This window comes from Onychomys torridus, chromosome 12 (genome assembly GCF_903995425.1).
Source record: "Onychomys torridus chromosome 12, mOncTor1.1, whole genome shotgun sequence".
NCBI classification, from domain to species: Eukaryota; Metazoa; Chordata; class Mammalia; order Rodentia; family Cricetidae; genus Onychomys; species Onychomys torridus.
In genome coordinates this window covers 75,324,472-75,350,310 of record NC_050454.1, presented here as the reverse complement: position 1 = coordinate 75,350,310, position 25,839 = coordinate 75,324,472, and the positions used below count along the sequence as shown (strand labels likewise).

Here is a 25,839-nt window from a genome sequence, read left to right as displayed (position 1 = left end):
TGTTTTGTTGCTAAGCTTTCTGGGGTGTGGTGGGTCACTGCTTTGGGTTCTGTTGCTTTGATGATGTACTTAGCAAGAATTCTTCCCTTTTTCTTGATCTATTGTGTGCTTCCCTGGAGCCTGGGGAAGTGTTGGCACAGGGTGGTTTTGTTTTGTTTTTGCTTTCCTGGGCTTCATTCATAGTTGAGGCTTCATTTCTTACTAGGATGTGAAGAGGTTTGCTTGGTTTGATTTAGCTTGTATATATTTGTGTGATATACCCCCACTGGGGCTTCGGTTCCTTATGGGAGTCATTTTATACCTCCTGCCTTCCTCTCTAAAATCTTAGAAGAAGGCAATAGTTGGCTTAGCACATAAAGGTGCTTGCCTCCAAGCCTGACCACCTGAGTTCAATCCCTGGGACCCATGTGGTGGAAGGAGAGAACCAACTCCCACAAATTGTCCTTTGATCTCCACTTTTATACCATGGCTGCAGCACACCTGCACACAGTAAATAAATAAGCATGGAAGTAAATAAATGAATGATAAGACCACTGCAGAGAACAGCTTTCTTTCTGTTTCCCTGGGTCACTGAACCCCAGAGGAATCTTGACACAAACCAGGCTTTGTTGACTGGCTCAGAACCTAAGCCCTGTGTAAACTTCACTCTCTGTTGCCCCAGTACTTGAGCCTAGTGTAAAATGAATCCATGTCTCCTACCCAGACTCTATGTAAACTTGAATCTGTGTTGCTCTGTTAGACCCAAGACTGTCTCTCGGCCCCCAGGCCCTGTAATGATTTGTTACCCTGTCTTTACAGCCCAATGACCTGTGAGACCCCAGGCCTCCAGTTTCACTCTTGCGTGTCCTTCCCTTCGGTTTTAAGTTCCTTGTGTGTGATTAGCAGTCTTGTGTGCTTCCCCTTAATACCACTCAGCTTGTATTTTCAGGATGTGTGTTCTGTTTTGTCTTACCCTCCCATTCATTTTCAACCAATGAGCTTGTTCTGCTAGGTGCCAGATCACATTAACTTCCCTCACAGGCCTGTTCCTTGGGGCCACCCACCTAGCATAGAGTCTCTAATGGAATCAGGGATAATGACTACTTGGCTTGATACTGGTGCTGAAGGACTCACACTTGGAGAGGAGGAACCGACTCTCATGTGTGTCCCTGCGGCTCCTCTTCCTGTCACCTGGTACCCTGTGACCTAGCCATATTTGCCCTTGACCTCCCAAGCTTACCACTCCATGTGGCACCCTGCCTGCCTGGCTGCTTCCGACATCCTGGGTGGTCTTGGAGGCTTGCTTTCAGCTATAAATAAGCAAAGCCTTCACTAGCTTTTAGGGTTTATAAAGAATTGTTTAGCTGGGCAGTGGTGGCACAAACCTTTAATCCCAGCACTTGGGAGGCAGAGACAGATCTCTGTAGGCAGGTCTCTGGGAGTCTATTTGGTCTACAGAACGAGTTGCATCTTGTCACATTCTGTGGAAAAGTTAGAAAATACAAACTATCAAGGAAGCAAGTCAAAATTGCCCATTTTCATCAAGTCAAACATGAGCTGCACCAGCTTTGGACATTGCCTCTGCAGAGGTGCACATGCCCTTCTGGATTTATAGACTGTCTCATGGTAACATCATACCTTGCCTGTGTCTCATTTACTTCTAAGCATAGTTCCAGGATGGGGATGTGACTCAGGTGGCAGAGTGCATGCCTGGCATATGAGAAGCCCTGGGTTTGAGCCCTAGTGCTGCATAAAACCAGGCATGGTGGGACTTGTCTAATTTTGGCACTTGAAGGTGATGGCAGAACGATCAGAAGTTGAGGCCAGTCTGCAAACACGATTTAAGCTGATTGCCCCATTTGAAAGTTAGCATTATACATTTCTAAAATCAGAGTTGACCATGATCCAGAACCAGCTGGTCTTGAACATGTCAGATGAGGGAAACTCGATTTGAAGCTATATGTAAGCGGTGGAGCCATTTCTCTTTGAAAACATCGAGATAAAGTTTATTTACCTGTGCAGAGGGCACGCTCAGCAAATATAGCAAAGAAAGCCAACACACGGAGCAGGTGGTGAGCTGGCAGGCGTTTAATCCCACTGTGTCATCAGCAACCCTTCTCCTCTTGCAGAGCATCTCTTAGGCCACCTGGAGCAAGCCAAAAGCCTTCCTGCAGGTGGCCAGCAGCATGAGGCAGCTTCTGAGAAGGAGCCTGATGCACCCAGGAGGGAGCCTCCCACAACAGCTGAGAGCAAGAGCATCCAGAGTGTTGTGGCCACCAAAGAGCCAAAGAAAAAGCCTCGAAGGGGGAGGAAACCCAAAGCATCCAAGGTTGAGCAGCCTCTGATCGTCATCAAGGACAAGGAGCCTGCAGGTGAGAAGCTGATGCGGTGTGTGGCAGAGTGGGTGGTACGTGTGCCTCATCATCTCTTAGTTTTCTGGGGGACCATCTTGGCAGGGAGGGCTCATGAGATAGGGGCTTGTCTCCTCTCAGTCCCTCAATCAGCTGTTAAGAGTGTGATTATCTTGCAGACTCTTCCACATTAGAGCGTTCAGATAGCAAATTTTAAAAATAGATACCGGGCTAGCCTTTGTCTCAGAGGGACTGGAGCCCTTAGTCTGGCTGGGTTTTTGTTTGTTTGTTTGTTTGTTTTTTCCTTTCTTTTTTTTTTTTTTTTTGGCTTTGTTTCCTGATAGTCTTGCTGTGGCTGGCTTCAAGTTCAGTATGTAACCCAGGCTGACATTGAACTCTCGATCCTAGCCACACAGCCTCTTGAGGAACTGGGATAACACACCTGTGCCACCATTCCTGGCTTGTGTCTGTGTGCTTCACTATCTCAGGTGTGTGTCTTGTCCATGCCATGCTTGTCGGTCACAGCTCTTCTGTTTGCCCAGCAGCACTTAGCCCATCAAGTGAGTTCCCAGGATTTCTTGCCCACTGCTTATGAGTGGACATGTAAGCTGGTCATGGCCCTGGGTGTGCGTGTGTCTGTGTGTGTATCTCTGTATGTCTGTGTGTGTGTGTGTGTGTGTGTGTGTGTGTGTGTGTGTGTAGCATATATAAAAGCCAGAGGATAGCTTTGTAGTTCTCTTTCACTTTTGTAAGGGATTCAGGGGTGGAACTCGGGCCAGGCTTGTATAGTAGGTATCTTTACCACTTAAAAATTCAATCTCTTTTTTTTCCTGGAGCTGAGGACCAAACCCAGGGCCTAGCAAGCGCTCTACCACTGAGCTAAATCCCCAACCCCTCAATCTCTTTTAAATCCAAAGTCTTTGTAAAACTCCAAAATCTCTTTAAAAATTCAGTCTCTGAACTGTAGGAGCCTGTAAAATCAAAATTAAGTTAAATACTTTCTTTCTTTGAGAGGGAAGAGCCAAGGCACAATCATAACTCCAACAGTGTAAATAGTTCAATGTCCAATATCTGGGGTTCACTGACAATCTTCTGGGCTTCTCCAAAGGACCTGAGTAATTTCTCTGGCTCTGCCCTCTGTGGCACACACAGCTTGTCTTCCAGGTTCTAGCCAGCTTACTCTATGGCTGTTATTGTTCTTGCATCTCCAATATGGTGGGGTCTCTAGCTGCAGCTGGGCTACACTTTCACCAATAGCCTCATCTTCTCTTCATGACCTCTTCAGTCCTGGTGCTTCAGCCACTCCTGAGGCTGCGCCTTCACCAGTGGCATTCCCTGGTGTCTCAGTGTCAAGCCTCAGTGGTTCTTCATGACTCCTTCATGTCTTCAAAACCAATACCACCTGGGTGACTCTTACACTACCCAAGTTTGGCTGATAACAGGAGGTACAACCTTGCCTGTCTCTGAAACACAGCTTGGTGTGCTGACTCTGAGGGAACACTTCCCAGATTTCACCTCAGTGATGCTGCTCTCTTCTTAATTGCCACCAATTTCTTTGCTGCAGCTGACCACTATTATTATCTCAATAAAGCAAAGGTTTTATTTCAGAGATTCTTGTTTCTTGTTAATTACAGCTGATTCTTGAACCATAGATTCCCAACTCAAAATAGCAAATAGCCCTGATAAAATCTTTAAGGGACTCTAAAACTCCATCCACTGAATTACTCTCAACATTCTTCCAAGCTCCCACAGAAAAGTTCACCAGTCTTTGAATATTCAATGGCTTTTCTAGCCCAAAGTTCTAGAGACCTTTCACAATCCTCCCCCAAACAACATGGTCATGTCTGACACAGTAATACCCCATGGTCTGATATCAGTTTCTGTCCTAGTTAGGGTTACTATTGCTGTGATGAAACACCATGACCAAAGCAACTTGTGAAGGAAAGGGTTTGTTTGGCTTACGCTTCCATATCACTGTTCATCATCAAAGGAAGTCAGGACAGGAGCTCAAACAGGGCTGGAACCTGGAGGCAGGAGCTGATGCAGAGGCCATAGAGTGGCTTGCTCTCAGCCTGCTTTCTTATCGAACCCAGAATCACCAATCCAGGGATAGCACCACCCACAATGGGCTGGGCCCTCCCTCATCAATCTCTAATTAAGAAAATGCTCTACAGCTGGATCTGATGGAGGCATTTTCTCTTTTGATGGCTCCCTCCTCTCAGATGACTCTAGCTTGTGTCAAGTTGACATGAAACTAGCCAGCACACCACTTGAGCCATTGCACTGGCCTGAGCGTGTTCTTTGATTATGCAGAACCCTCAACTGCGTTTGAAGGAATCCACTCTGTAGCATGTACATGTCTCTGGAAAACCATTGTCTCTGTAGTCCTCATGCAACCCCTGCCCCAGCTGCCTGGCCCCTCCTGCCTGTGTTACCGGCACTGGATGCTCTTTAGTCTTGCCATTGTGGAAATGAGAAGCAAGCTTGAAATTAAAGAGAATAGAAGAGCAGCTTCCTTGGAACAGTCCCCACTTTCCTGTTTCCTGCTCTTTGGCCCGTGCCTGTTCTCTGAACCATGTGGAAATATCAGCACATGAGCAGGAGTGGTTTGAGCCCCTGTGGGACTTCCCTGGCTCTATAGACAGGAGGGTCAGAAGGAACTACTTCCTGGCTGTCACTTGCAGTGGCTCCAATTATCATCATAGAGGCTTTCTCCAGCAGCTGATGGGAGCAGATGCAGAGATCCACAGACCAAACATTATAATGGGTGGAGAGAGAGCCCAAATTGGAGAGCTCCATTGGGTCCCTCCCCTTGGTACTTGGAGAACCCTGAGGAAGAGAGGGAGGAAGAATTGTAGGTGCCAGAGGGGTCGAGGACACCAGGAAAACAGCCCACAGAATCAACTAAGCACCACAGAAACTGAGCATGGTGGTACAAGGCTAGAATTATAGTTCTTGGGAATAGAAGGATCAGATATCCAAGGTCATCCTTGACTATACAGTAAGTTTGAGGCCAGCCCTGGCTATATGAAACCCTACTTCAAAAAACAACAACAACAAAGCCCACAGTGGTTGAAATTTTCTTCTGTATAATCTTCCTATGTTTCATTTTACCACATTTCTAACATAGCCGTGAATAGAATGTTTACTCACCTTTGAATATCCTCAAGATGACTTATCATACTTGTAAATCTCTGTCAGAGCTCATTTAATAAGCTACAAGATCTGGCTGCATATCTCTCTGCTATATATCAATAGTGTCCTAGGCAGAGTCAGGAGAGATTGAAGTAATGTTATGATTGGGCTTTACAAGGTATGGCATGTAACTTCATTTGCATTAAAAACATTTTTTTTATATAATAGATAAACGCTTAAATTCTAAAATGTTCTACTTTTATCCCTATTACAGCCACACTCAGGATGTGCTCCCAGGGGCAGTGCTTCCCCTGCATTTTTCACAGTCCGTCCCCTACACTGGTAATGACCCTTTTGTCATACTCTTTTGCACAGAGCACGTGGCAGAGATCATTACCGAAATCCCCCCAGATGAGCCTGTGAGTGCCACACCAGACGAACGGATAATGGAATTAGTCTTGGGGAAGCTGTCTACCCCCACAAATGAAGTCAGCTCAGTGCCAAAGTAAGTCCTGCTTGTATGTGGCTGGTGCTTGGGGATGGAGCACAGGGAACAACTAATTGGTAGTGAAGGGAATGCGCCTCCCACCTCTAATCCCCACAGCAGAGCCAGGCTTCATCTTTTCAGGCCAGAAGTATATATTCTGGAGCCTAGGAGTTTCATATTTTCATAGTTCATTCACTGTGAAAACTTGTTTCTTATCTTAAAACACACAGGACTCTTTAAGGACACAGTGCAGAGACATTATAGCTATCTATCTCCCAAGCCTTTATCTACACAAACTGAAACTGCCCCCCAATGCCCACCATTCTGCTTTCTGTCCACATTCATTTCTAGCCTATGCCCCCCACATCAGTCGAGCACACACGCCTTCTGTGAATGGCGTATTTTACTCAGCACATGCCCTTCTATGTCATAGTGCATGTCCAAATATCCTCTGTGAGGATGACTGATGTTACACTGCTTTGTCTGCTCCCCTATGGGGATTCCTGGGGGCTTTGCCCCAGCTGTATGAACAGTGCTGCTGTGGTTCAGCATTTGCTTGTATTTGGATTTTAGTCAGTTTCACACCTTGCTCTGCTTTCTCTTTTTGTGCAAGGGAAAGAAATGTTTATGCCGTAGTTATGATTCCCTGGTGAGTTTTTGCCCTGAAGTTGACTCAGCTGCTGGTGTTTTCTATGCCCTTTGGAGTTGGCAGAATTCACCTGATGAGCCTGTGAAAATGTGGACATGTTTATTATTTCTTTCCTGTCTTACTGCCCAGAGGATTTCAAGCACTTACCAGAAAAAGCACATTTGGCAGGACAAAGAAATGTTTAGAAGTCAGGTTCAGAGTCAGCATAGAGCAGAGCAGAGTTCAGACCAAGTAAGGACGAGAGCCACAGACAGGGCTACCTTGTTTGGAACACAAATGGAGCTCAGGCTTCCTGATGGCCAGGCTGAAGCAAGTGAGCTGCACAGTTGTTAGATGGCAATGATGCCACCATTCATGCACTCAGAGTGTCTATGCTATACAGCGGATGATACTAAGTTCTGCCTTCCTTCTCCTTTCCTCATGGGCCAAGTGTAGCTGGGAAATATGGCCAGGGAACTTTCCAGGTGATCAGAAACTTTCTGAGGACCCAGCCACCACCTTTCCTTGACCTGCTGTCCATCTCCTGGGCAGGTTCACGCATCATCCAAGCAGCACCATTGCCCTCAAGAGGGGCTTGGTTCTGTCCAGCAGACATGGCGTCCGGCGGAAGCTCGTACGGCAGCTGGGTGAGCATAAACGAATCCATCAGTGTGGCACCTGCAGCAAGGTCTTCCAGAACAGCAGCAACCTGAGCCGGCACGTGCGCTCGCACGGTGAGTGCGCGCACGGTGAGTGCCTGCCCAGCCCACAGGGCAGGGCCAGGAAAGAGTGTGTCCATTTTTAGGTCCTTGCTGCAGAGCTGCTGCAAGGGGTGACCCTGTGGCTGCCTGTGCCCTTCAGCATAGGGGCCCCCAGGCCAGGAAGAGGCCTCATGTTTCAAAGATGGGTGCAACTTGCTGAGAAAGGCCAGAGCAGTGAATCTGCCTTCTGTTGGCTGGTTCCTTAGGTGACAAGCTGTTTAAATGTGAGGAATGTTCGAAACTGTTCAGCCGTAAGGAAAGTCTAAAGCAACATGTCTCCTACAAGCACAGCCGGAATGAGGTAAGTAGGCACCCAGACAACTGGCTGAACAGGTGTTTCCTAGAGGAGGAGCCATGCTAGAGGAGAACTTAGTCTCCAGAGGGAGGTTCCCCCATGCATTCTGACTTAGGCCAGTGCTCAAGAAGCAATAGCAATGAGGGAGAAGATAAGTGGCTGGCATTTGGGGTACACTCACTTGAGTGTGGGATTCTCTTTCTCAGGCAGTTGGACAGCAGGAATATTCCCACTAGAACAGGGAGGAAAGCTGTGGTGTAGCTAGCCCTGGAAGTTACTAGAACAGCCTGCACGGGGGTGAGGGACACCTATGCTGAACTCATGCAGTCTTCCTTGCTGACTGTGCCCCTTTGAGCAGGTGGATAGTGAGTACCGCTACCGCTGTGGCAGCTGTGGAAAGACCTTCCGCATGGAGAGTGCGCTGGAGTTCCACAATTGTAGGACAGGTGAGGCCCCATTCCCAGTCACCACCCTGCCTGTTAGGAGGAAGGGTCCCACTGAGCACACAGCTGCCTTGGCATCTCCCTGATTCTCTTGCCTCAAGGAACATGAAGAATAAAACTATTCAGCCATTAGAGAAGATGAAAGCAACTTTCCTTTAGTCAGGAAGGGATGGGTTGTCTCATGTCAGTATGCATTCTCAGACCCTGTCTGAGGCCACCGTGATGCAGGACTTTCATCCTTGCTAACAGGGTGAGCAACAGTGTTGGGTTTGTTCTAGAAGTGTGTGAGTGAGAAATGAACAGCAAGGTTTGAGATGGGAGTGCCCTCCAGGCTTGTCAGAGCCTTCCTCCCACCATCAGCCTCCTGAAACTGTCCGCTGTTGGCACCCAGACAGGGATTTTGTTGCCACCTTTGATAGCTGGCAAAGTGAGCAAGCAGCAAGTAGGCTGAGGGGTGGCAGCTCCCTGAGGCCTGGATGCCCTGTGCTCCAGAGAAGAAGCCCTGTGTCCACCGGTTCCCAGGCATTGACCATGCAGCCAAATCACCAGAGGGAGTGTAGAGGGAAGATCACCAGTGTCTTTGTGTTCTCCCTCTTTCTAGGACTCACAGAAAAATCAGGCAGTGGCAGTTACTTTAGAGACCTACAAAGTCAGCCTGTGACATTCTCTACTCCGGTGGTCATGTTTCTCTCAATGCTTCTGCTCACCTGTGGATATCAGAGTCTCTACCTGTGTCTTCGGCTGGTTTCTTCTGTCCCCAGCTGTGGCTCATTGTGACAAGGCTGCTCTGAAGGGCAGGCCAGGCAGGTTTCTGGAGGATGCCTGTCAATGACATGAACCACCTGGGGGAGTGTGCACCTAACCAGCATTGGTAGCCTGTGTCCTCCATCTTCCCTGTCTTAGTGTGCCTATAAGAATCTGGGCATTCTCTTAGCTGTTCCCATTTAGTGCAGCCTCAGGCATACTCTTTGTTAACTGGGATTGGTACCACCTTCCTATTGTTCCTCAAAGAGATGCAGAGGAGGCTGAGAGTAACCCCAGCTTGATGTCACTTGTTCCTGTTCAAGGTTTAATGATTTCTCTAAACAAGCAGAACAGAAAATGAAGCAGTGCTGTGTGTTGGTTGGAACTGTCACACCAGACACTTGTCCTTGCTAGGTGGTCACGGCAGTGGTGAACTGTAAGCAACTTCACTCCTGAGACAGATTTCAAGGCTGGGAACTAAGAGTGAAGGTGAGCTGTTAGCTTTGAGACCCTACAGCTGCCTGTTTATATGCTCTCATGCCTTTTGTGGTATGAAGTTAGTAGAATGTGCATCCTCAAAGGATTTATACAGAGGGGCTGGCTGCTTCAAGTGTGTTTGGGTGGATATTTCTCCAGCCCACTCTGTCAGGCCTGTTCCTGTGTCCCCTGTGCATTGGTATCACTCTCATCTACATGTTTGCTGTGCTGCCTTTGAACCTAAAGAAGGTGCTAGCAGGTAGCAAGGCCAAAGCCAAGGGCCCAAAGTACAATCCCCCAGCAGCTTGGTGTCCTCTCGGGTGTCTAAGCCTGTAGTTTTTAACAAGATCTCAATTGTTCAATTTTACCAATAAAGACTCGGGAGACAATTGCATAAGTGAAAACCTGCTAGCCCAGAGAGGCAGAGAAAGCACCCAGCTGACCTCCCTTTTCCACCAACATCCCAGAAGCTCTCCTTCTCCTACTCTATCTCCAACCAACTTCCTCAAACTGAATGTCCCTCCCTTCTACTTCCTATGGGCCTCTCTATCCATCCTCTTGACTCCCTCTTACTCTCTATGGTTTTTTTCTTAATAATCCTATGTTGACTTCTTGTCAACTGGTTGCTTGTTCCACCTCTTGACCTATGGTTGACTTTATTTAATCCTGTTTTCAATATTCAAGCAGAAAGCTCTTAAATTAAAGGTGTATGCTAGGACTGAGCCACACTACAACCATAAACAGGTTTTTCCAGTAAAAACGAAATCTAGGGGTTCACAGTGTGATTAAATATCCTGCAACATTTCTTCCTTTTTGTCCAACTAAAAAGGAAAGATTTTGGGGTTGGGGATTTAGCTCAGTGGTAGAGCACTTGCCTATCAAGTGCAAGGCCCTGGGTTTGATCCTCAGCTCCAGAGAGAGAGAGAGAGAGAGAGAGAGAGAGAGAGAGAGAGAGAGAGAAAGAAAGAAAGAGAGAGAAAGAGAGAGGGAGAGAAGGAAAGATTTTAACTCTTAACAGTAAAACTATTTACAGTAATGAAGCTATTTCTGCCAAACTTTCAACAATGTCCAGCTTGGTTGTATTTGGCAGTCTTAGGATTAAGTATTTTTTACAGTTCAAAGTTCTGTAAGATGTTCGTCAGTCTCATATGAACTCAGCAATTTGAATGTCCTGAGCAGTTTCTAGTCTGAAGCTGAGTTTTGGGTGGTGGTTGTCAGCTTAGTGACAATCCTAGCTAGGTAGAACACAGCAGTGAGCCCAAAGGTGCCCACTGTTTGTGCAGAACATCAGGTGGTTGTCTAGTGTGAAGGGGTAGCCACTTTGGCAAGATCGTAGTGTGCCTTTTGTAAATTATCATTTGAAAATATGATTATTTTTTATTTTTATTGTTTTATGTCTGATCAAATGCATTTGTTAATCTTTATAAGTTAGTTTGGGGGGTTGGGGATTTAGCTCAGTGGTAGAGCGCTTGCCTAGCAAGCGCAAGGTCCTGGGTTTGGTCCTCAGCTCTGGAAAAAAAGAATAGAAAAGAAACACTTGCATAAGTTAGTTTGGACTGAATGACCAAGCTGTCTGATGAACTATTGCCTCTTCTTATTCAGGAGATCTTTATCTATCTTGATGGTATCCACAACTTTTCTTCTGTAGAAACAAAGGTAAAACCTCTTCCTCAACATAACACATATCCCAGTTTCCATTCTGAGGTTAACACATTTTTAAAATGTACAGGCTGATTTAATTCAGCAGTTGTTTGTTTGTTTTTTTAATCCAATATCTCTCCACAGCTGTTGTTCCTTTTTCATTAGCATTAAAAAATTTAAAGTTAATAAAGCACTGTGTAATTTATCTCTGGGGCTCCTTACTACCCCTGTTTATTAAGCATATCTTTTGAAGTGTGATTAGATCTTTCTATAACTGCTTGGATGGTGTGGTATACCTGTAATATGCTTTATGTTGTTGTTGTTTGTTTTCAGTTTTTCAAGACAGGATTTCTTTGTGTAGCCTTAGCTGTCCTGGAACTTGATCTGTAGACCAGGCTGGGCTCAAACCCACAGAGATCCACCTGCCTCTGCCACCACTGCCTGGCACTTTGTGTTGTAATTTGCAAAAAACTGTTTCATTTTACTAGAGACATATGCTGGAACATTGTCAGTCTCAGTTTGTACAGGATCCCCATTATAACCATAACTTCTAATAAATGTATAATTACAGAATCAGCCTTTTTAGAACTTAAAGCAGTTGCCAATTAAAATCTTGAATATGTATCTAAGGTATGGTGCACATACTTTAATTTTGCAAATTGTGCAAAATGAAACACACTTGTCAAATTTCACTTTTTTGGGTACCTTTTGGGTAACTTCTTAAAGAGAGTGGAGTTTGGTTATACAAAGAGCAAGTAGGACATTTTCTTTATAATTTCCTTGGCTTGTTGTCGTGTGATAGAAAAGTCTTTCTTTAAACCTTTGTTGTTAACATGGTATGTCTTAGGAAAATTTGAGACTCCTAGCACATTTTCTATTAATAGCTGATCAAGTTCATCATTACCTTGTGCTAGAGGACCTGATAGACCTATGGAATCTAATATGTGTTCTATACAATGGATGATTTTTATTTCTGATTATTTGTTGTAGTTGGATAGTGAAGTTAATTCTGAATCATTTGGAATGAGTTTAGTGGTTTCAATATGTAAGACAACTCTGCATACTGAGTCAGTAACTATATTAAGAGACTCAGGAAAATCTAATAACACCATAAGAATGGCACACATCTCTGATTTTTTAACTGAATCATAAGCGCTTTGAGCCATTTTATTTACTTTTTCTGACATATGTGACCTGTCTTTCCTGATTTATTTACAACAGTATAGAATGTAGGGGCTCCTGAAATTGGTGTCCCTTTTACCAAATGAGGGAGAATGCAGTTAGTTTTTTTTTTTTTATATAAACTAAAGTCTCTTGCTTTGGGGATATTTGTTGTTAATCTCTCCCGCAAAATTATTATAAACTCTTTGTCAGTGTTCATTTTCTGCCCATAATGAGGCAATTTCAGCATTAATAAAATGTACCACAATTTCTGCTGGGTCTATTCCTACTAATTGATGAAGTCTCATTTTTTTCTTTTAGAATCAATTGAGAAACCTTTTTTATATAAGTCTTTAATTTTTTACTTTGTGTACTAAAAATATCCATCCTAAGATGTTATCTTTTCTCTCCATAAGAATTCCTGTGGGAGAATGAGTAAAAGGCAAAATAACTAAAATACGGTCAAGTTTTGGTTCCAAGTGATCCACATGTCAATCCTATGATTTCTTTTCTACCAGAGCCAATTCTTCTTCAGCTTCAACTGATTTTTTTTTTTTTTTTTTTGACTACTTAAGTACCTATCACCTTGTAAGGTTTGAAATAAATTACTTAGCTCTTGAGTAGTCAATCCAACTGTGGGCCATAGCCAGTTAATATCTTAGCAGTTTTTTTAAGTCATTAAGAGTTTGTAATTGATCTCTTCTGATTTGTACTTTCTGTGGTCAAATTTTCTGTAAACTTGTCTTATATTCTAGATAATTGATAGAGTCTCCTCTCTGTACTTTTTCAGGAGCAATTTGTAATCCCCAGTAAGGCAAAAATTCTCTTTACTTCATCAAACGTTTTTCCTAAGGTATTCATGTCTGAATCAGCCAGTAAGATATAATCCATATAATGATAAATTTTAGATTGAGGAAACTGTTTACAAATTATTTTTAGTGGCTGTTGTACAAAATATTGACACAAGGTGGAGCTCTTTAACTTTCCTTGTGGAAGAATTTTCCACCAACACCTTTTTACAGGTTGAGCATTATTATAAGTAGGCACTGTGAAGGCAAATTTTTCTTTATTCTTTTCTTGTATAGTAAGAAAGCAGTCTTTTAAATAAATCACTGTAATAGACCATTCCTTAAGTAATAAAGAAGGCAAGGGAATTCCAGGCTGTAAAGAGCCCATTGACTGAATCACCTTATTTATGGTTCTGTTAACATTCTCCATTTTCCATATTTCATTTTAATGACAAATATAGGAAAATTTTAAGGACTGGTCAATTCTTCAATGTGTTGAGCATTTAGATGCTCCTATACCAGCTGTCCTAGTGCCTGTAATTTTTCTGATGTCAAAATCCATTTTTCCTACACAGGTTTATCAGTTAACCTTTTTTTTTTTTTTTTTTTTTTTTTTTTTTTTTTTTTTTTTGGTTTTTTTGAGACAGGGTTTCTCTGTGTAGCTTTGCGCCTTTCCTGGAGCTCACTTGGTAGCCCAGGCTGGCCTCGAACTCACAAAGATCCGCAGCCTATCTCGGGAAAAAAACAAAACAAAACAAAACACCATGACCAAAACTCAAGATGAGGAGGAACAGGTTTATTTGGCTTACATTACCTTATAGCCGGGCGGTGGTGGCGCACGCCTTTAATCTCAGTTAACCATTTTAAAAGTAGGGCAGTGGTATCTTTGAAAGACCAACAGTTGTTGTCCTCTGCTTATGAAAAACCTGAACAGTCTGTGACTGCTCTAGATAATACCTTCTGATATTTTCCTCATTAGCATTCATTACTTTATAGTTTGTTTCTGGGATTGGAGGAATGTTAATCTGTATTTTCCATTGCTGCAACAAATCACATCCCCATAAATTCATGACTATATTAGCCACATATGGCTTTAGTTTTTCTATTTGTCCTTCTGGTCCTATATATTTGACCTCTCTTGCACTTTGTTTTACCTGAGATGAAGTTCTAATCCATAGAAGTTGACCATTGCCTCTTGAAAAGGCCAATCCAGATGCCAAGATTTGGGTGAAATTATTGTTCTATCTGCTCCTTCTATTAGACCTTCAATTTCAATGCTGTTTATTTGTATTTTTAGCTTTGATCTCTGATCATTTATAGCAGTTTGCCAAAATACTTGTTTTCTGGTCTCTCCTGAAAATTTTGTTTTGTCTACTGAAGCCGTTCTATCCTTGATTACATCCAGAGCATAGTTGTTTTTGACAACAGGCATTAACTCTTTTAATTGCTCTGTGGATGACTTTCTCCAAGTCTGACAAGGAATGAGTGAATAAAGTTTGATATCTGGGCCTTATATTAGGGCATTTCCCTATGGAAAAGGGTTACCTTGCCTGTCCCTTGTTGATCTGCATTTACTAGTCCAATGCTGGCCTTTGCCATACCTTCTGTAAAAAACATTATTTATAGGAACACCTTGCCCACAATCCCTTTTCAGAAGACCCTGCTTACCATAATTAAAACACCTGACATTTTGATTTTTATTAAAACTTTTAGAAATTACTTCACTTATCAGAGTAGAGTCATAAACATGAGATCCAGTATCAGCGGTATTTCTAATCCATTCATCTGTTGGCGCTGATCTTGCCTTTAAAGGCCTAATCACCCTTTTACATTCTGAATTAGAATTTTTTTTTTATAATTTATTTATTTTTATTTTATTTGCATTGGTAATTTTGCCTGCATGTATGTCTATGTGAAGGTGTCAGATCTTGGAGTTACAGACAGTTGTCAGCTGCCATGTAGTTGCTGGGAATTGAACCCATGTCCTCTGGAAGAGCAGTGAGTGCTCTTAACTGATGAGCCATCTCTCCAGCTCCCCTGAATTAGAATTTTCAAAAGCCAAAGATTTGATTAATATTTGTTTTCTGAATCTGATACTATTGTATTTACAGCTGAAGTCAGTCTTTGCAAAACATTAGTGAAGGTTTCTTTCAGGCCTTGTATAATTTTAATAAATGACTTAGACCTCTTTTCCAATTCTTTAACCTTGTCCCAAGCATTTAAAGCTGCTAAATGACATAGCACCAAGATATGATCATCAAATTTAAGCTGCCTTTGTAACTCAGCATATTGACTTTTATGTAGTGACTGACCTTGAGAAATATTAATAGCTTTTGCCCTATATTCACTGTTCTATGGCCCTAACTTCCTCTTTTTTTTTTTTTTTTTTTTTAACCATGTTTGCCATTGTAACTGAAGACTAGCTTTTAATATTGCTGTTGCCAAACCTTTTTGGACTTGAGGGATAATTATGTTCTTAGTTGCCCATGAATTTAACACCTACTTCACATATGCATACATACCATATGAAACAACCGATTCCTTAAATCTCAAACTAATATTGCTATAGGATTCCATTTAACTTCCTGATAACCTTGGTGGTGTCTTATGTCTCCTGGTAGTTCTTGTACAGTAACTGGATAAATTAAAGTTGGTTTTCTGACAACCTTGGCCCACCCCATTAGTTTCATCATGCAGTGGTGCAATAGGTTCTTGTCTAAATTCCTCTGTCTGTGTCTGAATATTTTTCTTATATTCATTTATAAGTCTTTTAAGACTTGTATCTTATCAATCCACTTTTTATAATTGGTACAAAAAAAAAACCCACTGTGGCTACTAAGGATAAAATATGAATTACCAGACTGGTAGTAATTATAATTGATATTATGTCAATCTCAGTTAAATCATTTATCATTTTTTCTGCTTCTGTTTTCAAGTCATCTAAAGTAGCATTATACAGGGTCCTGACACCCTATATTATGATGTTTCCCATCCTTGACATGAGAAAGACTTTTCCTTTTAATATTACTTAGCTCTCTTCTTGGGGACTTCTTGAGTGTCTTACCAAATCTGGTGGCTTCTCAGTTGGTCTGCAGCTGGCATGATTTCCCTGTCTGTGGTCATGCTACACATTGTGGCACCAAATGTTTTTAACAAAATATCAGTTGTTCAATTTTACCAATAAAGACTCTGGAGACAGATGCTGGGGTGAAAACCTACTAGCTCAAAGAGGCAGAGAAAGCACCCAGCTGACCTTCCTTCTCTGCTCACCACCCAAAAGCTCTCATTCTATGCCATCTCCAACCAACTTCTTCAAACTGGATGTCCCTCCCTTCTACTTCTTGTGGGTTTCTCTGTCTGTCCTCCTGACTCTCTCTTACTCTATGTTTTTTTCTTAATAATCCTATGTTGACTTCTAGTCACCTTGGTTGTTCCACCTCTTGACCTATTGTTGACTTTAAGCTCTTAAACTAAAGGTGTGTGCTAGGGCTGAGCCACACCACAACTAGAAATAGGTTGTTCCAGTAAATAATGCAGCCTTGGGGTTCACAGTGTGATCAGATATCCTGCAACATTAGTCCCCTTGTCCTTTGCCAGATTCTGGAGCATTTGCCTTCGGTGTCACTACGCATCGCCTTAGTAACTGGATTACTGGGGGTTGGGGGAATAATTATTCTAGGACTAGATGTCTGGGTTCTTGCATCTCAGGATGTGTGTGATAGATCATCTTCGTTGACTGTGTAGTTGATCAGCACAGAAAATAGTTGGAAGTAGGATCTCTTTCCACATACCCAGGGTGCTCATAGGGAGCATGTTAGAGCCCAAGACAGCAATGCTGCTTTCCATGGTTACTGATGTTGTTCAGAACCTATGAAGAAGAAGGCTCACATGTGATGTTCAGAGACTCACCTGCCCTGGAGGGAGACTGGCACACCTATGCTGCAAACTAGTTGGGGCTTAGCAGAACTACTCTGTAATACAGCCAAACAAATGAGAAAGAGAGTTGAATCATATGAATAATATTTCTCCTTGGGAAAGTGAGTTGCATAGTAGGATTGCCAGGAGCGGGTCCAAGTCTCCTGAGACTTACATAGGACTTCTGGTCCATGCTTTTACAACAGGAGCCAACCTGCTGTGGGGGAAGCTATAGCTAGGCCACTGCTTCCTGTGCTGTGCTGCCCTGTCCCCGGTGTGGTATCCACTAAGGCCTTGATTCCCTTTCCCACCCCTCCCTGCTTAGAGGCCAGGCACATATCCCTGCTTTGTGTCTTTGTCCCCTTGGCAGGAAGAGATAAAGATGGCTGATCTTCTTCAGGTTTAGGTGGATTGACCTCTAGCTGGCTACATATAGAGTTTCCTGAGTGAAGCTAGAGGCTTTCTGAAGCCATAGGGCCTCACTTCAGTAATCCTACTAGTGGACCTCTACTTCAAGGAGTATTGGCTTCTCAGCCACATCTTGGTTATCACAACTGACTGAGGGTCAAGGTTAGAATCTGGTATGGAGTCCTGGGATATAACACATCCCTGGTTCTAGACAGCACTCAAGCAGAATGACTTGCTCAGATGTTAACAATGAATGCCTGATAAGTAGGGTCCCAAGGAATCTGTAGGAACTTCTCCCTCCAGACAGGAGGACCAATGGTAGGTGTGTGGTAGACAGTGGCTATGCAGACTAAGGGCTTTATAGGAAAACATTTGTTGAGTCTAGAGGTGTTCTGACCTAGGGGCCTTTGCTTCTGAGAGAAGTAATGACACACTTGTCCCTTGCTATCGTATATGTCAACATCCATGGTTCCGGAAAGAGCATGTGAGTTTGAGAGCTGGCCCAGAAAGAGGCACGGTACCCTATGGATGTGGAGCAGGGACTGCAGACACCAAGCAGAGAGGACAGGGTAGATGGTAGAGTAGATTTTCAGAGGCAAGAACTACAACTTGCCTAGCTGCCTTGCAGGAGGTACTTGAAGTGGGGACCAGGATGGAGGGGTGCTAATTTCTTGCAATGTGAGCATGTGTATTTGTGTGCTGTGTGTTGAATGGAATGGAGATGGGTTTGAATATGGTGTGTGTGTATGTATATGTATACATGTGCATGTGTATTTATGGAATATGTGTTGAGTGAATGGGGGGGGAGAACATGTGCTTGTGTTGTTGAATATGTATGAAGTGTGTGTCCACTAAGGGAGGCCTAGACTTCTCTTCTGGAAGGTAGAGAAATTAGGGGTGTTGCATAGGGGGTGCTATAAGAGGTAATGGGGGGCGGCTAGATAGATGGCTCAGAGGTTAAGAGCACTGGCTGCTCTTCCAGAGGTCCTGAGTTCAATTCCCAGCAACCACATGGTGGCTCACAACCACCTGTAATGAGGTCTGGTGCCCTCTTCTGGCCTGCAGTCATACATGCTGTGCATAAGGAAGGAAGGAAGGAAGGAAGGAAGGAAGGAAGGAAGGAAGGAAGGAAGGAAAAAAAACGGGGGGGGGGGGAGAGGCAATCAGGCAGAGAAGAGGCAAGCCAGCCAGTGGCACTGTGCTGGAGAAGCAGGTGAGCATGCTGAGGACACAAGGAGGGCATCCCTGGGTCTGAGGAAGCTTGTAGTGCATGCAGATAGAGGGAGAGGAGCCTAGAGAGCTGTTCAGGCAGCTCTACCCCGTGAGGAGAGCTGGCACACCAGTGCATATTTATATGTCTAGCTGAGGACACAGCTGATGAGCTCTAAGCACAGCGCCCTGCTGTTCTCCTGTTTGGTTCATCTTTTCACCCTGCTGAGGCATACATGCTAGAGCCTGGTCAGGGGTGATTTACCGCACATTGTGTATTTGTTTACTCTTTGGACAGATGACAAGACGTTCCAATGTGAGATGTGTTTCAGATTCTTCTCCACCAACAGCAACCTCTCCAAGCACAAGAAGAAACATGGGGACAAGAAATTTGCCTGTGAGGTCTGCAGTAAGATGTTCTACCGCAAGGATGTCATGCTGGACCACCAGAGGCGGCACCTGGATGGTGAGCCTGGGGTCTGGAATGCCTTCCTTCTGACCTGGTGACCCTTTTCTTAACCCTGGGATTCTAGGATGGTGTTAACAGTGCCATGAGCAGAGGGAAGTGCTTGGAACAGTGGGGAATAAATAAACACAGCTAGACTGCTCTGAGTGTTGGCTCTTAGGCAGTTATTTGAAAGTGTTTCTTTAGAGAACTTTTTAATACTATGAAGAATGATTTTAGTGTGATGTAGTGTAGGAAAGGCCAATGTGGTGTTGTGTATACAGCAGGCTCAGCCATGTAAATGGAGTGGTATATGCTGGTGGGAAGTGTGGTTGGGAACCATCAGTTTACATAGTATGTGAGGTCAGAAAAAGACCCAGTAGAGTCAGCTCTCCACACATGTGAGGCAACAGCAAGGGAAGAATTAGAAGTGGAACAGAGGTTAAAGTCAGCATTCTGATTAAGGCTATCCTTATTTTCCCTACTAAGAGTCACAACCCCTTTGTCAGCACTCACTGATGTAAACACTCTTTGGTAGTGCTTGGAAACATCATTTACAGAATGAATTCAGGCTGTGTGGAAAGCATAACTGCCAGATACATGTGCATGAGTGTGTGAAAACAAGATCAGGTCACATCCCTTGTAAGTTCCTACATTTTGCTTTCCCCCTGCCCTTTGGTTCCCTGTTGGTTTGTAAAGACCTACAACATGGTTCTATGAGATCCTTAGGAGTGTACTCTGGGCCCCACCCAGCCTCCGAGAACCATGGGCATATCACTACACCTTAGTTCTCCTGTTTGTATAGTGGTGGTAATAATTGTTCCTCTTGAGGTCAGTGTCATAGTTGGACCTGACCTTTCCATGGGGTTCCTTCAGGCCCAACACATATCAGTTGCTCAGAACCAAGGGTGCTCTGGGCCCTGGTGGAAGCCACTGCTTTCTGTGATGAACCTAGGTGGACTAGGTTCACCACTCACATTTGTCGTTTGGTTGGTTGGTTGGTTAGATCGAGTTGTTTGGTTTCGGGGGGGTTGTTGTTGTTGTTTGGGTTTTTTTTTTTGTTTGTTTGTTTTTTTTTTTTGTTTGTTTTTTTTTTTTTTGAGATAGGGTTTCTCTGTGTAAGAGCTCTGGCTGTCCTGAAACTCACTCTGTAGACCAGGCTCAGGGTCAGACCAGCACTGCCTGGCCAGATGAGTCTTGCTGTGTTGCTCATGAGCTCGAGCAACCCCCTATCAGCTTCTTGTATATCTGGTTCCACAATACTTTCAGCATAGTTCCCAGTCAGTTCTGGGATGTGACCTGTACCGTGTGGCCTCACACTTACTGCCTGGTCTGGGATTTCAGGTGTGCGGCGAGTGAAGAGAGAAGACTTGGAGGCCAGTGGGGAAAGCCTGGTTCGTTACAAGAAAGAACCTTCTGGATGCCCAGTGTGTGGCAAGGTAATGTTTTGCTGTTACTGTTGGTGTTGGATGGCAAGTCCCCACTGTCTAAGCTCAAGCTCAGAGCTGCAAACAAGGAGCTTATAGACATGCCCAGCCCACAGCTTACAGTCCCCTTGCACCCCTAGATAGCTGTGAATGCAGCCCAATACAAAATCATACATTAAGAGATAACACATGCCCTAGTTAGGTTTCTGTTTGCTGTGATAAACTGTGACCAAAAGCAACTTGAAGGGGAAAGAGTTACTTAGAGTCTGTCATGAAGCGAGGTCAGGGCAGGAACTCAATCAGAACTGGAGACAGGAACTGAAGCGGAGGCCATGAACGAGCACTGCTTACTGGCTTACTTCCATGTCTTGCTCGGCTTGCTTTATTATAGCACCCAGGACCATCACAGTGAGCTGGGCCTTTCATCAGTAATTACCAAGAAAATGCCCCCACAGTCTTGCCTACAGCTCAGTCTGATGGAGGTATTTCTCAACTGATGTTCCCTTCTCAGAGATGACTCTAACTTATGTCAAATTGACCAGAGAGCTAACCAGCACGAAGGTTTGTTTTCTGGCTTTCAGTTCTGCTGTGCAGTTCTTAAGTGTGCGCTCTGTAGACAATAGCCATGTTTCAGTGTCAGAAGGTTAGACACACCTGCTAGGGCAACAGTGTTCAGGGAGTACCAGTGCTCATCACTTGTTTTTAAGTGAAGGTTACACATTTGGCATTTTGGTCTCTGCAACCTGAGATGGGTTTCCAATAAATCTGGAGAATTTTTTTTTTTCTGTCTCTTCCACTCTATGGGACATGTTGTTCTCATGAGTGTCTGGACCTTGTCTTATATCCACATTTGAAGAGGCTTTAGGCTGTCCATGCCAGCTACCCCTGCTCAGTGACCAGGTAGTATTTTCTAAGTTAGGAGTAGCCCACCCCATGGTGATCTAGGTTAGGTTCTTGCCTGGACAGCCTGTGCTATTGTACAGGTGTATCCACATGATCTATCCTGGCCTTGGCTATGCCTGTGGTGTAGACCTCTGAGGCTCCCAGCCCCTATCCTGGCTGCCACGTACACATTGTCCCATTCTTCACACATGAACACCACTTCTTAACTGAAAATGGCGTTGCATTGGACTCAACTCTGACAATTCAGGTAACTGGAAGTACTAGCTGTATCCCCAGAGGACCAGAAGTCATGTCCCTTCCTGCACAGAGCACATGCTGAGGATACAGGTTCTAGAAAGGGTTCTCTGTGCAAGTGTATACTAGGCATACAGATTCCTGAGAGGCTCCTGTGCATGTGACCCGAGCAGCCTCTAGTGTTGCTTAGAGGAGGCTACTGCTGAGCCTGAGGAGGGGCTACAGCTATACATGGGAGCTGCTGGTGCCTAGGCACCAGCGCCTGGGCACCGCCACACTGGGAAACCCAGCGCCACATGGCTGGCTACTCCTGATTGTGAACGCGTGGCAGTACTGCCAGATCCAATGGTGCTTTGAAAGGAAGTGGAAAGCTCTGCTTCCATGACGCTTGGTTTCTTTGAACCCACAGAGTGAGCCAGAGCCAGTGGATCAGGAGAGCAGTGAATCCATGTGGGGCCTTTGACCTTAAACTGTGGATTTGGGGCCAGAGAGTGCAGGGACAGGGAGGTGGAGCCCATGGCAACAGACAAGTAGGTCCCAGGGCACCTTATCAGAGGAATGTCCTGCTATTGGATGCTCTGTGATCAGTGGGGCTCCTGGGACCCCAGCTCAGGGGAGGACTAGTGTGGATGCTTGAGTCTAGGCTGGAAATAGAAAACAACATGAAACAGTACTCAAACTGGGTTGAGTGTCTTTTTTGGTATCTGCTTTAAGAAACTTGCAGGTATATCTGCATGGCTCCCCAGCAGGCTCTGTGCCACTGAGCTGTTGAACTCAGCATAAGCACTCTGCTGTGCTCCCATTGCAGCAGAGACTGGAAACAGAGTCCTGTCTTGTGGTTTGAATGGGTGTCTAAATCGTCATAAGTTTAGACAGGTGGTATTGGTACACGCCTTTAATCTCAGCACTTGGGGGGTGTTAGAGACGGGTAGGTATCTTGATTTCAAGGCCAGCCTGGTCTATAGAACAAGTTCCAGGACACTCAGAATGGTTACACAGAGAAACCCTGTCTCCAAAAAAAAAGGAAGGAAGGAAGAAAGGAGGGAGGGAGGGAGGGAGGGAGGGAGGAAGGAAAGAAAGGAGGGAGGGAGGGAGGAAGAGAGGAAGAGAGGGAGGGAGGGAGGGAGAAAAAGAGAGAGAGAGAAAAAGAGAAAGAAGGAAGGAAGGAAGGAAGGAAGGAAGGAAGGAAGGAAGGAAGGAAGGAAGGAAATCACCGTAAGTCTGGAAGAACTTGCTAGATGTCCTAGGCCTGGTAGTAGTTGTCCTGGGAGCCACAGGGATGGGCTCCTGTGTATGTTCAAAAACCCTCGCTGTACTGGTTCCCTGTCCCCAGGTGTTCTCTTGCCGGAGCAACATGAACAAGCATCTGCTGACCCATGGTGACAAGAAGTACACCTGTGAAATCTGCGGGCGCAAGTTCTTCCGAGTGGACGTGCTCAGGGACCACATCCACGTCCACTTCAAGGTACAGGTCTCCCACAGGTGACACTCGGTGACCTGGCCTACCCAGTGTCTGTGTTAGTTTTTATGCTCCGACAAAACATAGATGAGGCATTCACCAACGACAGACTATATTTCACAGTTCTGGAGCTGCAAGTTAAAGATGAAGGTGCTGGAGTGTTCATTGTCTGTTGAGGGCTTCCTCATTCGTACATCACCTTTGTGCTGTGTTCTCACATGGGGAAGGAAGAGAATGTTTCTGGGATGTGTCTTTTAAAGGCTGTAATCCTACTTATGGTGCCTCACTGTCAGACCTCATCACTCCCCAGAGGGCTTACTTCCTCACACTGTTACCTTAGGTGAAGTTTTGGCGTTCATATTGCCGCCCCGGCCTTCCGTAATTGTCGTCACGGTACTGGCAGGCTCTTCATACAGACTTGCACTGTCACACCTGTTTGTCCAGCTATAGGGTCCAAACAGAATCTCCCAGTGCGGGGCCTGACAGATGACTCCTTTCTGGACCTTTCCCAGAAGCAGAGGTGTAAGGAAGGTGGCATTCTGGGGCCTTCCTGCCTGTAGGGAAAAGAAGAGCTGTGCAGGAGCCCTGGAGCAGAGAAAACTGGTGTGAGGACGGATGGAGAAGCACCTGAGTCAAAGGCCCGGTCCAGAGCCGTGCTGCAGCAGCCTGGGATGTCCTCCAGGACTCCCCTGGGCATAGCTGGGATTTTGCTAGGCAGGTAGCATAATGACCTGAGAGCTGGTAAGTGCCAGTACCACAGGATGGCAAGCCCAGTGCCATCCAGAAGGACATAGATATAGCTCACTAGGCAGACAACTGATTCCCTGAAAGTTCTGACCAGAGCGCCGGCGTACCGCACTAAAGGCTGGTTTGTGGTGGCTCTGCAGGACATCGCACTGATGGATGACCACCAGCGGGAAGAGTTCATCGGCAAGATCGGCATCTCCTCAGAGGAGAACGATGATAACTCTGATGAGAGTGCAGACTCTGAGCCTCACAAATACAGCTGCAAGAGGTGCCAGGTACTCAGCACCCCACCTGTAAGCATGGCAGCGGGGGGGGGGGGGGGGGGGGGGGGGGGGGATTGGGGCCATGGAGCTGTGGAGAACCTACAGCACTGTTGAATCCATTTCCTCCACCAAAAAAGGTTGCCCCATATCACTTGAGCTTAGGGATGTTTACTGTGGGCCTCACACCCATCAGAACCCGCTTGTGGCTTGGTGTGCACATAAGCAGAAGTGCTGACTGGGGTGGGGCTCACGTCCTGGGAACTGGCCTAAGTAGCCTTACTAGCCTCAGACTGGTGTGCCTTGCCCCATCCAGCCTGAAGCTGGTCCATGCTTCACAAGGCAAAGTGCATGCTTTCAGGAAGGACAGTTGATTTCCAAGCACTCATGACCTGAGTTTCCAGAAGCCTATCCTGTAAGTGGCAAGCTTCTGTACCATAGTCATCACCCCCACCCCACCCCATGCATGACTGACCATCCCATGGTGTCTGGCTGACTGATACAAGTGTAACAAAGTTGCCCAGAGATGGCAGTGAGTCACCAGCCTCTACCCCGTGTGCTTATAGCTCACCTTCGGCCGTGGGAAGGAGTACCTGAAGCACATCATGGAGGTGCACAAGGAGAAGGGTCATGGCTGCAGCATCTGCCACCGGCGCTTTGCACTCAAGGCCACCTACCATGCCCACATGGTCATCCACCGAGAGAACCTGCCTGACCCCAACGTACAGAAGTAAGGCTCCAAGGCTGTAAGGATGAGAGGGACTCTGCAAAGCCATAGTGTTAGCCCAGCAAGTCACAGTCACTGAGTCATCATATGCCGGGTAGTGGGGCACCGGCCTCCTAGGCCTCATTTTTCGCCCTAATTTTTTGCCTTACAGGATTCTAAAGTATGCTGGCCTACTTGACAAGGCAGCACCACCTTCCTGCTGTAGCTAGGTTTGTTAATGCTGCCCCCATGTCAAAGGTCAGCCCATGACCAGGGCTATGTAGTGATCAACAGGATGACTGGATTCATCTCCCAGAGCTGCCATGACCAAGTACCTCACTCTTCAGAGTCCTGGAGCCTGGGGTCCCATATCCAGTGTCTTGTCTTGGGGTTGGTTCCTCCTAAACTCTCCTTGACTAACAATGGCATCTTCTGTGCCCTCATAGGCTCAGCCTTCAGTATATGACTCTGTCTCTTATCTGGGGTCACCGTGATGACCCCATTTTACCTCGATCTGCTCTGTAAGTGCCTGTCTCCACATACAGCCACATTCTGGGCTAGGACTGCAGCAGCAGTGTGAGGGACAGAGTTCAGCCCATTCAGAAAAGCTGAGACACATAACATCTTCTTGCCTCACCTCCATGGACAATGGAACCTTCACACATGCCCTTCACAGACTTCACAGTGGATGAGCCCCTCAGGTGATGAGCCCCCTGGGGGGCTCCTGAGGGTTGTCTCTACTTTCAGGTACATTCATCCCTGTGAGATCTGTGGGCGGATCTTCAACAGCATTGGGAACTTGGAGCGCCACAAACTCATCCATACAGGTAACGTGTTCCTGCATTGATGTATGGCGCCAACTCACCTGCCCAGCAGCAGGATTCCTATATCACTCTCCCTGGCTCTTCACACTGCAGCCCCGTTTCTCCAGCTTTCATCCTGGCCTCCCCTGCCACTTGGAGCACATCCCTTCCCATCCACCTGTGTCCACTCCAGGTCCTCAGGGCTTTCTCATGCCAAAGACTCCCATGGAGCATGTTGAAAAGGCAGCTCACAGTGTCACTGAGCTTCTAGCTGAGACCTCTTTGTGAGATGTCTTGTGGGCTAAGGCACTGTAGCTGAAGTTTTCTCCAGTCCTGCCCAGCCCCGGTGCTGTGTATATCATTCTGTATAAATAAAATGCTGATTGGCCAGTAGCCAGGCAGGAAGTATAGGCAGGACAAGCAGAGAAGAGAA

The 25,839-nt window shown here is 45.5% G+C and overlaps 1 protein-coding gene across 3 annotated transcripts in view; it reads left to right on the top strand.

The window, feature by feature from the left end:
* Prdm15 (PR/SET domain 15) overlaps positions 1-25,839 on the top strand; it is a 68,221-nt gene that overhangs the window by 27,696 nt on the left and 14,686 nt on the right. For 2 of the 3 annotated variants that reach the window (XM_036203785.1, XM_036203787.1), the window contains exons 7-17: positions 2,109-2,351; positions 5,841-5,970; positions 7,133-7,329; positions 7,548-7,642; positions 7,995-8,082; positions 18,721-18,888; positions 20,212-20,306; positions 22,765-22,896; positions 23,778-23,912; positions 24,464-24,627; positions 25,351-25,430. In XM_036203785.1, coding sequence (XP_036059678.1) covers positions 2,109-2,351; positions 5,841-5,970; positions 7,133-7,329; positions 7,548-7,642; positions 7,995-8,082; positions 18,721-18,888; positions 20,212-20,306; positions 22,765-22,896; positions 23,778-23,912; positions 24,464-24,627; positions 25,351-25,430 — 1,527 coding nt within the window. The remainder of the gene's footprint in view (positions 1-2,108; positions 2,352-5,840; positions 5,971-7,132; positions 7,330-7,547; positions 7,643-7,994; positions 8,083-18,720; positions 18,889-20,211; positions 20,307-22,764; positions 22,897-23,777; positions 23,913-24,463; positions 24,628-25,350; positions 25,431-25,839) is intronic. The other variant, XM_036203786.1, reaches the window with a different exon arrangement.